The following is a 13,840-nucleotide window of genomic DNA, read 5'->3' on the forward strand; positions in this document are numbered from 1 at the left end:
GGAGGAGGTGAGGGCCCTCAGAGTGTGGTGTCAGGAAAATAACCTCTCACTCAATGTCAACAAAACAAAGGAGATGATCGTGGACTCCAGGAAACAGCAGAATGAGCATCCCCCCATCCACATCGATGGGACAGTAGTGGAGAAGGTAGAAAGTTGTAAGTTCCTTGGCGTACACATCACGGACAAACTGAAATGGTCCACCCACAAAGAGAACGTGGTGAAAAAGGCACAACAGTGCCTCTTCAACCTCCAGGAGGCTGAAGAAATGTGGCTTGTCACCTAAAACACTCACAAACTTTTGCAGATGCACAATCGAGAGCATCCTGTCGGGCTGTATCACCGCCTGGTACGGCAACTGCTCCACCCACAACCGCAAGGCTCTCCAGAGGGTAGTGCGGTCTGCACAACACATCACTGGGTGCAAACTACCTGCCCTTCAGGACACCTACACCACCAGATATCACAGGAAGGCCAAAAAGATCATCAAGGACAACAACCACTCGAGCCACTGCCTGTTCACCCCGCTATCATCCAGAAGGCGAGGTCAGTACAGGTGCATCAAAGCTGGGACCGAGAGACTCAAAAACAGCTTCTATCTCAAGGCCATCAGACTGTTAAACAGCCATCACTAACATAGAGTGGCTGCTGCAAACATACTGACTCAAATCTCTGGCCACTTAAATACATTTAATAAATGGATTTAATAAAGGTCACTTTTAATCACACCACTTTAATAATGTCAACATATCCTACATTACTCATCTCATATGTATATGCTGTATTCTATACCATCTGCTGCATCTTGCCTATGCTGCTCGGCCATCGCTCATCCATATATTTATATGTACATATTCTTATTCACCCCTTTACGTTTGTGTGTATAAGGTAGTCGTTGTGAATTTGTTCGATTACTTGTTAGATATTCCTGCACTGTCGGTGTCATGTCCTGACCTTAGTTCCTTTTGTATGTTTCTATTTTTAGGTTGGTCAGGGCGTGAGTTGGGGTGGGCATTCTATGTTTTGTTCTTGAGTTTATATTTCTATGTGTTTGGCCTGGTATGGTTCCCAATCAGAGGCAGCTGTCAATCGTTGTCTCTGATTGAGAACCATACTTAGGTTGCCTGTTTTCCCACTCTTGTTTGTGGGTGGTTATTTTCCGTTTGTGTTTTTCACCATTCGGGATTGTTTCGGTTTTCCTTTATTCGCTTGTTCGTTTGTTTCCTGTGTTCAGTGTAATAAATATGACGAACACTTACCACGCTGCATATTGGTCCGATATTTCCTACTCCTCAGAAGAGGAAGACGACAACCGTTACAGTCGGAACTAGAAGCACAAGCATTTCGCTACACTTACATTAACATCTGCTAACCATGTGTAAGTGAACAATACAATTTATACTCCATACACAGATACACGTACAAAGCTCTCCCTCGCCCTCCATTTGGCAAATCTGACCATAATTCTATCCTTCTGATTTCTGCTGGTTAGCACAGACTGGAAAATGTTCTGGGATTCTTCCAATGGCATTGAGGAGTACACCACATCAGTCACTGGCTTCATCAATAAATGCATTGATGACTTCGTCCCCACAGTGACTGTACCTACATACCCCAACCAGAAGCCATGGATTACAGGGAGCATCCGCACTGAGCTAAAGGGTAGAGCTGGGAAGCACAGCCGAGAGCCGCCCCGTGACACAAGCCTACCAGACGAGCTAAATTACTTCTATGCTCACTTCGAGGCAAGTAACGCTGAAACATGCATGAGACCATCAGCTGTTCTGGATGACTGTGTGATCACGCTCGCCACAGCCGATGTGAGTAAGACCTTTCAACAGGTCAACCAACATTCACAAGGCCGCAGGGCCAGACAGATTACCAGGACGTGTACTCAGAGCATGTGCTGACCAACTGGCAAGTGTCTTCAATGACATTTTCAACCTCTCCCTGTCTGAGTCTGTAGTACCAACATGTTTAAAGCAGACCACCATAGTGCCTGTGCCCAAGAACACTAAGGTAACCTGCCTAAATGACTACCGACCCGTAGCACTCACGTCTGTAGCCATGAAGTGCTTTGCAAGGCTGGTCATGGCTCACATCAACACCATTATCCCAGAAACCCCAGACCCACTCCAATTTTCATACCACCCCAACAAATTCAGAGATGATGCAATCTCTATTGCACTCCACACTGCCCTTTCACATCTGGAGAAAAGGAACACCTATGTGAGAATGCTATTAATTGACTTCAGCTCAGTGTTCAACACCATCGTGCCCTCAAAGCCCATCACTAAGCTAAGGACCCTGGGACTAAACACCTTCCTCTGCAACTGGATCCTGGACGTCCCGCACCCAGTTGGTAAGGGTAGGTAACAACACAACCACCATACTGATCCTCATCACGGGGGCCCCTCAGGGGTGCGTGCTCAGTCCCATCCTGTACTAAATATATATATTTTAACCTTTTTTAACTAGGCAACTAGGCAAGTAGGCTAAGAACAAATTCTTATTTACAATGACGGCCTACCCCAGTCAAACCTGAACGACCCTGGGGCAATTGTGCGCCGCCCTATGGGACTCCCAATTACTGCCAGATGTGATGCAGCCTGGATTCAAACCATGGCCTGTAGTTTATCTAATGTAACCTTTATTTAACTAGGCAAGTCGGTTAAGAACAAATTCTTATTTACAATGACAGTCTAGGAATAGTGGGTTAACTGCCTTGTTCAGGGGCAGAACGGCAGATGTTTTACCTTGTCAACTTGGGCTTTTGATCTAGAAACCTTTCGGTTACTGGCCCAATGCTTTAACCACTAGGCTACCTGCCGCCCCAACTAGTGATGCATCTTGCACTGAGATGCAGTGCCTTAGACCGCTGCGCCACTCGGGAGCTGTTCACTCATGACTGCACGGCCAGGCACGACTCCAACACCATCATTAAGTAAGCCGATGACACAACAGTGGTAGGCCTGATCACCGACAACGACGAGACAGTCTATAGTGAGGAGGTCAGAGACATGACCTCAAGACAAAGGAGATGATTGTGGACTACAGGAAAAGGACGACTGAGCACGCGCGCATTCTCATCGACGGGCTGTACTAGAGCAGGTTGAGGGCTTCAAATTCCTTGGCGTCCACATCACCAACAAACTAACATGGTCCAAACACACCAAGACAGTTGTGAAGAGGGCACAACAAAAATTATTCCTCCTCAGAAGACCGTTCTCTCTGCTACCGCATGGCAAGCGGTACCGGAGCGCCAAGGCTAGGACCAAAAGGCTTCTAAACAGCTTCTACCCCCAAGCCATAAGACTCCTGAACATCTAATCAAATGGCTACCCAGACTATCCCCCTCTTTTACGCTGTTGCTACTCTCTAATATTGTCTGCATAGTCACTTTAATAACTCTACCTACATGTACATATTACCTCAATTACCTTGACTAACCAGTGCACCCGCACATTGACTCTGTGCCGGTACCCCCTGTGTATAGCCTCGCTATTGTTATTTTCCTGCTGCTCTCTAATTATTTGTTACTTTTATTTCATTTTATTTGTCGGTATTTTTCTTAACCGCGTAGTCAGTTAAGGGCTTTTAAGTAAGCATTTCACTGTAAGGTCTACTCCTGTTGTATTTGGCGCATGTGACAAATCAAATTGGATTTGACACAAATTCGTGCACAAGTTTGAGTTATGCACGTGCACTCTATCTCAAGTCCAGATTTGACCAAGGCAGCTTCAAGGATGGAACACTACAGAGCCACTAGAGAGACTTTAATCTGTTAAGTCATGGAACACTCTTCTTGAGGCCAGGGTATGGTTTTAAAAACAAACACATATAGGACAGTTAGCACTTCAGATCCTGTTCCTCGAACATTAACAGGTTGGTGGAGATTTGGTGTGAGTATCATTTAGGCACTCATTGAATTGTCCTAGAAAGATGGCTCTCTGGCCCGACTGCTTGGTATGTCGGACACCAGCATCAAAGACCTGTACTGCAGCCTCCTGGCACATTTAGAAATACCGCAACTCTAGCACAGAGATCCAGCGTTAAGTGACACCAGTGGCGGTTAGAGAGGAAAGAAGAATCGTGTACTGGGGGGCAGTTTAAGGGGAGAGAAGGCAGTTCCCATGTATCCTGTCCTGTTTTCCTTTCCCAGGGTGAGAGCTGCTCTAACACAAATCTGAATCTATTACCCTGATGGTAACCATGGCACTGTCAAACGGGCCCTGTGTCCCGGGCACTCGCCCCAGTCACAAAAACGGCTCATCCATAACTGTCCAATGACAGAGGGCCCCACCGAGCCAGCCAGCCAATAGCAGGAGTTGTGGAGCGTTTTTGGTTGTTGCCAGAAACTAGCCCACTCTTCTGGTTTTATCTGGTCACAGCAAATGTCAATGTAGGCCCCTGCTGAGGGATTGCAATTTGCCAGGGGGATGAGTTGCAGATCTGTATACTGGGTTGTGTGGCGTGTGTGTAGATGTGTGCGATTCTCTGTGCGCGATTCTCTGTGCATTTGTGTGTGTGTGTGTGTGTGTGTGTGTGTGTGTGTGTGTGTGTGTGTGTGTGTGTGTGTGTGTGTGTGTGTGTGTGTGTGTGTGTGTGTGTGTGTGTGTGTGTGTGTGTGTGAGAAAGTTAGCACCTCTGTGTGTGTCTGTTACGTCTTTTAAGAGTCTTTCTTGGTGATGGTAAAGCATTGTGTCGAGCACACAGATGTTTCGTTGAGAGGCGGGTATCAGTGGAGAGGAGCTGAGGAGAGGAAGGGAGCCAAGTTCCAGTGTGTTGTGTCTTTGAGGCGCATTGAGAGTGAGTGGCGCCTTGCTGTCCCGTAAATGAGATTAGGGAATTTACTCGCCCCCTGCTCTCTTCTTCTCCTCTGTAAGCGCAACACAATAAATAAAAAGAGGGGGTATTTTTTTACAGAAAAAAATACTGTTTTGTTAAGTTGGCACATTGTTCTGGAAACAAACAAATGAGGAAGACCTACTCCCCCATACTTTTTGTTTGTGCTGGCCACAATTGAGCATTTTGAATAGGATTCTGGAGTATATTGGTTGCAATAAACTGTACAGAAGACACTGTTTTCTATTCAAGTAAATGGAGGCTTTGGCCTGCATCCTTTCCTACAAAGTATCCACTCTGCAGAGACCCAGAAAGATAGCTGAAGAGCAACGCTGGCGCCTCACAAATCAACAAACACTGGAAGTTAAGGAAAGTAATGGTCTCTTCAAGTTATGGCCTTTTCGAGATTGACACATATCAGTGAGGTCTCAGAGTGCTTCTCAGGTTCGAGGACAAGCTCATGTTTCTCCATCAATACCTCAGAGGCCGAACTCACATTGCCTGAACTTTAAGTCATCCATGTTCTTGGGAGTTCTTGTCATCCACGTTCATCGGCCAAGTACAATGCCTACACAGGTGGCTTTTGTTTTTCTATTTGCACAGCACATGTTCGAACGACATAGAGCAGCTAAACAATCCCACCCTGTGTGTGTGACTCCACCTCAATCTGTATATAGACATAGTGTACAAAACGTCAATACCTTTCTAATATTGACCCCCCCCCCCAAGGTGTTGAAAGCGTTGACTCCAAAGTTGGCTGCATATCCTTTGGGTGGTGGACCAGTCTTGATACACACAGGAAACTGTTGAGAGTGAAAAACCCAACAGCGTTGCAGTTCTTGACACAAACTGGTGCACGTGACACCTACTACCATACCCCATTAAAAGGCGCATAAATATTTTTGTCTTGCAAAATCCATGTCTCAATTGTCTCAAGGCTTTCAAAATCCTTCTTTCACCTGTCTTCCTTCATCTACACTGATTTGAAGTGGATTTAACACGTGAGATCAATAAGTGATCGTAGCTTTCGTCTTGATTCACCTCGTCAGTCTACACCACGGAGAGTTCATAATGATTTGTGCCCTCAGGGCAGCTTGTTTATTTAGATGAGTAACTCATTGTTTTACTATGTAGCCTATAGGAAGAGTGCATTATTGAATTTGGCCCACCACGAGCCCATGTAGGTTCCTCATATGACAAATTACATCACCAACACGCTCTCTGTAAAATTGTGTTTGGGAGTCAACCAGGTCCGCCAAATTGAATTTTTCATAGTAGAAAAGTTGCAGGACTACACATTGAGGACCCATTAAAATGCCTGCCTTAGTGTCACGCTACATTCGTCAAAGTGATGTTAAGTCTGACAAATGTTACCACTAGCAGTCGGAGGTCAACTTCTTGCTGTTCCGAGGTCAAGCTCTTACGGATCTCTCTCTGGGGCTTTTGGTTCATAACTTCTAACGGGAGCACCTAGCTAGGACTTGGAGGGCCTGAGACGAGCTCTACTCTAACTCTGTAACATCCCACACTGCAGTATACGTACTGAAACCGATCCTTCTTGACATTTGACCCCTAACCCTCACCTCTCCTTCCATCCCGAGGAGACTGGCCTCCCCATCTCCACAGAGCTAACATGTTGGAAGCATGTTCATAGTAAAGTAAGGAAGGAATGTTGTATTTTCTTTAGGGTTCATTCGCTTTTTGGCCCTCAGTGAAGCTAAATCTTTTAGGGTACCAACACCCAAACAAGGTCATCAAGGCCAAAAACAACGACGTGAACCCAGCATATGATCAAACAAAACCCCAAACTGAAATGACTGCAGTGATTCTGTTATTTTATTATGATTTGAAAAAATATGTAAAATACATTTTAAATGTAGTGTTTAATTCCTTCCTGATTCCTGGCTTAGGACAGCATCATTCATTGGCCTGTCTGTCTCTGTGGTTCGCAGGCATAAATATGGTGTGTTTTATCAGCCCACACTTTAGCAGACATGCCATACGTAGAGGATGTGTGTCTCAATAACAAGTTCCCCCACTGGGCCACAGCCATTGTGCAAGTGCCTGATTGGACAGTATTTACCTTGCAGCAAAATGTACTAATAGCTAATCATGTATGTGATCTGTGTCTAGGCTGAAGCAGATGTAGGTAGATTTGGAATCTGTTATGAATTTATAACATTTAGGCACACTATGCACGTGTCTCCTTGCAAGGTACTGTCCTGAGAACACAGTCAGCCAGTGAGAGACTAAAAAAACAGATTCATGGGAGTTAAATCTCTGGAGCAAATCTTTTTCTAACTTGTAATTACATAAGAGACAATGGAGGCACTTGGCCCCTAATGCCCCATTGTAGTCCCTCTGTTCCCAGAGCTCTCTCCCAGACAGGCCAAGCTGCAGTGTCCCTTCCCCTCCAGAGAGGATCTCTGCTCTGCCTGGGAGTTTGATCAAGTCATTAAGTAGCTGCCTGGGCTAAAGCCTCCCTCCCTGTCACAAGGCCTCTGCTGTCCTGTCCTCTCCGGGAGGCCACAGACAGACTCTGGATAACTTGATTAGTCTATCTGTCTCTCCTCTCTGGCTCTGTATCTCTCTGTGTCTCTGTATCTCTGTATCTCTGTGTCTCTGTGTCTCTCTCTCTCTCTCTCTCTCTCTCTCTCTCTCTCTCTCTCCCACCCCTCACATAAAAATAGTATTACCTCTCATTGTGTCCTCCTTGACTTGGTGTTTCTCGTTATAGTAACTATTTCTATGGCCCCTCATGCCCCTAGAGAAGGGGTGACTGGAGCTTAAGTGTTAGAGCCTTCCACACCACTTACACATGACATCATAGGTTCTGAGTGATGGGTGTTTTCTGCTTCAAACTATTTTGAACGTTGATGTTTCCCACTCACATCCAAGTGTGGCAACATTAGTGTGTGTGTGTGTGTGTGTGTGTGTGTGTGTGTGTGTGTGTGTGTGTGTGTGTGCGTGTGCGTGTGGAATGTTTTACTCTCATATAGTTAAATTATTTTACAGAAAGCCATAGGAAAGGGCAGGTGGCTTTTATGTTAGTGTTGAAAAGTTAGAGGACTGTTTTATGTTGTTGATTCAGGCCTATATACACCAAATGGAAATTGTGTTTTACAGTCATTTGCTACTTCTGTCCCCCAGTGAATAATGTGTATAATCAGCGTGGTGTTTTTCTCCTTGTTTCACAGGCAGAGTTCTCAGAGATCAACCTGGCTTCGTACATGAACACTGGGTGTATGATTGATATGCAGGCCATAAGAGGAGGAACCAAAGTGGTCAGGTAAGGTAACAAAGAGAGAGAGCGATGGAAGGAGATGGAGAAAGAGAGAGCGGCCCCTGTATGTCCGTCAGTAGCTCTGCTCTGACGCAGTTGCCCACGCATCTTCAGTCTCCCTCAGTGGGTCCAGACAATGGCTCCAGTTATTCCCTTTCAACAGCCACCAGCTACATTGTAGACAAGTAATATATGTGTGTGTGTGTGTGTGTATATATACATTTGCTTTCAGTCACAAAAAAAGGACATCACAAAAGAAGATGGAGCCAGTGGGAAATTATATGAAAAGGATTGGCTATTACTGTCACGCAAAACATTTCTGTGAATACCTCTGAAAAGAAGTACAGCATCAAAAGCACCCAACCTTATTACCTCTGTATCCTTCCTCCCAGCCCAAACACTACTTCTCAGAGTTCCAGAATTCCCTCCTCAATTTTGTTCTGTGTTCCATACATCAGCAAGGTTCCAAAATGGAACCGTCTTCACACAACTTCTTTACATACCAACTTCTTCCGCTGTGGGCTGCAGTAGAGCAGTTTTTCTGGTAGTTTGGGAGTTGACGTCACCCCCTGCCTCTCTCTTCTTTAGCAGGGTTTCAGGCCCTGATTTGCAAATTAGATTAGCTAATGAGGTGCATGCTGCTGTGGAGCGTCAGACCACTGCTTGTTTCACAGCCTTCTGGGGAATGCCCTAGCCTGGTCCCAGATCTGTTTGTGCTGTCTTGCCATCAGCATAACAATGACCATAGGAGTTGGAACAAACAGATCTGGGACCAGGCTAGTCAATGTACTACTCAGCTCTATGCTGGCATCGCAACGATAGTTTATCGCTGTAAGGAACATTGTATTTTTCTTGTATACACATAATCTGAAAAAACAACCTTCGGGGTTGGATCTGGCAGTCGTACAGGAAATGTTCAGGACACGAGGCCGTGTGTAGTTTGAAACAATTTGAAGTTAAGTCAAGGATACACAGTGGCTAGAATAGACAGATTGTAGTGTTATGTATCATGCCATTCTGTTGTAGCTTGTTGTCTGGGAGGTGGATGCCTGCCTGGCTGTCCATCACTGAGGTTATTGTATTGCTTGCCTGTATTATGTAATCAATTCCCATGGATTGACTGCAATAGAGAGGCAATGCCCACATGAAAAATACTACAGCTTACTATAGAATACTACAGTACTTACTATAGAATTCTGTAGAATACTATTCTACACACTAGGGCTGACCCCAATTAGTCAACTGGTCGATTGTTTTGTTGTTAGGCTGTTGGCCGAGATTGTTTTGGTAGAGCAGTAACAAATATATATACAGTTAAAGTCGGAAGTTTACATACACCTTAGCTAAATACATTTAAACTCAGTTTTTCACGATTCATGACATTTAATCCTAGTAAAAATCACCTGTCCATCACCTGTCCCCCACAACATGATGCTGCCACAACCGTGCTTCACGGTTGGGATGCTGTTCTTCGGCTTGCAAGCCTCCCCCTTTTACCACCAAACGTCATTATGCCCAAACAGTTCTATTTTTGTTTTATCAGACCAGAGGACAGTTCTCCAAAAAGTACGATCTTTGTCCCCATGTGCAGTTGCAAACTGTAGTCTGGCTTTTTTATGGCGGTTTTGGAGCAGTGGCTTCTTCCTTGCTGAGCGGCCTTTCAGGTTAAGTCGATATAGGACTCATTTTACTGTGGATATTGATACTTTTGTACCTGTTTCCTCCAGCATCTTCACAGGGTCCTTTGCTGTTGTTCTGGGAATGATTTGCACATTTCTCACCAAAGTACATTCATCACTAGGAGACAGAACGCTTCTCCGTTCTGAACAGTATGACGGTTGCGTGGTCCCATGGAGTTTATACTTTCATACTATTGTTTGTACAGATGAACGTGGTACCTTCAGGATATTGCTCCCAAGGACGAATCAGACTTGTGTAGGTCTACATTTTTTTTCTGAGGTCTTGGGTGATTTCTTTTTCTTTTCTTTTCTTTTCTTTTATTTATTGTTTTACGTCAAGCAAAGAGGCACTGAGTTTGAAGGTAGGCCTTGAAAGACATCCACAGGTACACCTCCAATTGACTCAAATTATGTCAATTAGCCTTTCAGAAGCTTCTAAAGCCATGACATCATTTTCTGGAATTTTTCAAGCTGTTTAAAGGCACATTCAACTTAGTTTATGTAAACTTCTGACCCACTGGAATTGTGATACAGTGAAATAATCTGTCTGTAAACAGTTGTTGGAAAAATGACTTGTGTCATGCACAAAGTAGATTTCCTAACTAACTTGCCAAACAATAGTTTGTTAACAAGAAATGTGTGGTGTGGTTGAAAAATGAGTTTTAATGACTCCAACCTAAGTCTATGTAAACTTCCGACTTCAACTGTATATATACACTACCTGTCAAAAGTTTTTGAACACATGCCCATTCAAGGGTTTTTCTTTATTTGTACTATTTTCTACATTGTATTATAATAGTGAAGACATCAAAACTATGAAATGACACATATGGAATCATGTAGTAACCAAAAAAGTGTTAAACCAATCAAAATATGTTTTAGATTCTTCAAAGTAGCCACCCTTTGCCTTGATGACAGCTTCGCACACTCTTGGCATTCTCTCTACCAGCTTCACCTGGAATGCTTTTCCAACAGTCTTGAAGGAGTTCCCACATATGCTGAGCACTTGTTGGATGCGTTTCCTTTACTCTGTGATCCAACTCATCCCAAATTATCTCAATTGTGTTGAGGTTGGGTGATTGTGGAGGCTTTCCTTCTTGGTCAAATAGCCCTTACACAGCCTGGAGGTGTGTTGGGTCATTGTCCTGTTGAAAAACAAATGCGCAAACCAGATGGGATGGCGTATTGCTGCAGAATGCTGTGTTGGCCATGCTGGTTAAGTGTGCCTTGAATTCTAAATAAATCACTGACAGTGTCACCCGCAAAGCATCCCCACACCATCACAAGCAGAGATCATCCGTTCACCTACTCTGTCTCACAAAGACACGGAGATTGGAACCAAAAATCTCAAATTTGGACTCATACCAAAATACAGATTTCCACCGGTCTAATGTCCGTTGCTCATGTTTCTTGACCCAAGCAAGTCTCTTCTTCTTATTGGTGTCCTTTAGTAGTGGTTTCTTTGCAGCAAATCGAACATGAAGGCCTGATTCACGCAGTCTCCTCTGAACAGTTGATGTTGAGATGTGTCTGTTACTTGAACTCCGTGAAGCATTTATTTGGGCGGCCACCTGAGGCGCACTTAACTCTAAAGAACTCTGCAGCAGAGGTAACTCTGGCTCTTCTGTTCCTGTGGCGGTCCTAATGAGAGCCAGTTTTATCATAGTGCTTGATGTTTTTTGCAACAGCACTTGATTAAACTTTCTAAGTTCTTGAAATCTTCCGTATTGACAGACCTTCATGTCTTAAAGTAAAGATGGATTGCTTATTTGAGCTGTTCTTGCCATAATATGGACTTGGTCTTTTACCAAATAAGGCTATCTTCTGTATACCACCCCTACCTTGTCACAACACAACTGATTGGCTCAAACGCATTAAGATGGAAAGAAATTCCACAAGTTCACTTTGAACAAGGCACCCCTGTTAATTGAAATGCATTACAGGTGACTACCTCATGAAGCTGGTTGAGAGTTTACCAAGAGTGTGCAAGGCTGTTATCTTATTTTGGTTACTACATGATTCCCTAGGTGTTATTTCCTGGTTTTGATGTCTTCGCTATTACTCTACATACATAATCATGTATTTTCTACATTGTAGAATAATTGTGAAGACATCAAAACTATGAAATATGAAATAACACATTTGGAATCAAGTTTTGGTTTGTTTCATTCCATTTACGATTTTTGTCAATTTAGTCATTGTCTTTTGTTTGGAGAGCTCCTGTCAATATTGAGTAAGGACTCGCATGCATGAAGTTGACCTATAGGCTACCTTGCCTGCGCGCAAACTTAGGCATATAAATGTGCCAATTTGAGGATCTGATAGTATTTCTGATTGGGTTAACGCACCACCACTAATGAGCTGTGGAGCTTCTCAAAGTAATGTTTACTTCTCATCAAACAGCAAGCAAACAAAGTCTGTGTGTATTTTAATTGATTTGAATAATATTTCCAACACTGTCCCTTTCGATAACCACTCGTGAAAGGGTAAAATGTCATGTTCTGATCCAGTGGAAACATCAATAAAAAAATGCCTGATTTACTTCTTATCAGCGCTTGACTTGGACAGAAATATGTTTCGTTACTCTTTTTTTGGGTACTGGTACTGTTTATTTAGGTGCAGGAGCCAAGTCAAATACTGCTTCTTGTCCCTTGCGCAAATTGCCTACAGTTGTGTCTGTCCCAAGCTCACTGGCACAGGAAGCTCTGAGGGCCCAGAATATTTTTTTACAGGCCATGTGTAGCCAATGTGATTTTATAGGATATTTGTTTTTAATCAGGATATTTCTACCTGCAAGCTGCAATGGTTTTATTTGTTGGCTTTATGTAGGCTATTTTTACATAGTTGGCAATGGCAATAGAAGTTACTTTTTAGGTTTGTATCATTTTCATTTAGATTTGGATAGAATTTAGATTTTGAGCTATGTTATTATAAATGAAATTAAACTTTCACGAAAATGTGCATATGAGAATCATAACTGGCACGCAGATCGATAGAAATGGTAAGATAAATTGACATTCCACATGAGAAAAGTTGCGGACTCCTTCTGTAGCCTATTACTGGCACCTTCAAGAGAGTAATGGCAGAATCTGAGAAAGCCAGCAAGAGCGAGAGGAGGATGCTCTTTTTTTTGGGGGGGGTTATCTAGATCTCTGAGATTATTTCATCAAACTGTGAACTTAAATAGTACGTACACACCCTAACCATAAGCCATGGATAACAGGCAACATCCACACTGAGCCAAAGGGTAGAGCTGCCGCATTCAAGGAGAGGGAAGCTTATAAGAAATCCCGTTATGCCCTCCGACGAACCATCAAACAGACAACGCGTCAATACAGGACTAAGATCGAAACTTACTACATTGGCTCCGACGCTCGTCGGATGTGGCAGTGCTTTCAAACTACTACAGCCTACTAAGGGAAGCAGAGCCTAGAGCTGCCCAGTGACACGAGCTTACCAGACGGGCTGAATAACATCTATGCTCGCTTCTAGGCAAGTAACACTGAAACATGCATGAGACCATCAGCTGTTCCGGGCGACTGTGGGTTCACACTCTCTGCAGGAGATGTGAGTAAGACCTTTAAACAGGTCTACATTCACAACACCGCAGGGCCAGACTGATTACCAGGACGTGTACTCCGAGCATGCGCTGATCAACTGGCAAGTGGCTTCACTGACATTTTCAAACTCTCCCTGTCTGAATCTGTAATACCAACATGTTTCAAGCAGACCACCATAGTCCATGTGCCCAAGAACACTAAGGTAACCTGCCTAAATGACTACTGACCCGTCACACCCTTGTCTGTAGCCATGAAGTGCTTTGAAAGGCTGGCCATGGCTCACATCAACACCATCATCCCAGAAACCCTAGACCCACCCCAATTTGCACTCCTACACTGCCCTTTCAGATCTGGACAAAAATAACACCTGTGTGAGAATGCTATTAATTGACTACAGCTCAGCGTTCAACACCATCGTGCCCTCAAAGGTCAAAGCTGGGACTAAACACCTCCCTCTGCAACTGGACCCTGGACTT

General features: G+C 44.0%; 1 protein-coding gene across 1 annotated transcript in view; it reads left to right on the plus strand.

Moving 5' to 3' along the window:
• The window catches only part of LOC115106914 (synapsin-3-like), a 132,196-nt gene that overhangs the window by 39,038 nt on the left and 79,318 nt on the right, over nt 1-13,840 (plus strand). Inside the window, exons 5-7 of the mRNA XM_065008400.1 lie at nt 2,253-2,359; nt 7,214-7,293; nt 8,040-8,131. Of these exons, the coding sequence (XP_064864472.1) occupies nt 2,253-2,359; nt 7,214-7,293; nt 8,040-8,131 (279 nt within the window). The remainder of the gene's footprint in view (nt 1-2,252; nt 2,360-7,213; nt 7,294-8,039; nt 8,132-13,840) is intronic.

This window comes from Oncorhynchus nerka, linkage group LG23 (assembly GCF_034236695.1).
Source record: "Oncorhynchus nerka isolate Pitt River linkage group LG23, Oner_Uvic_2.0, whole genome shotgun sequence".
Classification (NCBI taxonomy): Eukaryota; Metazoa; Chordata; class Actinopteri; order Salmoniformes; family Salmonidae; genus Oncorhynchus; species Oncorhynchus nerka.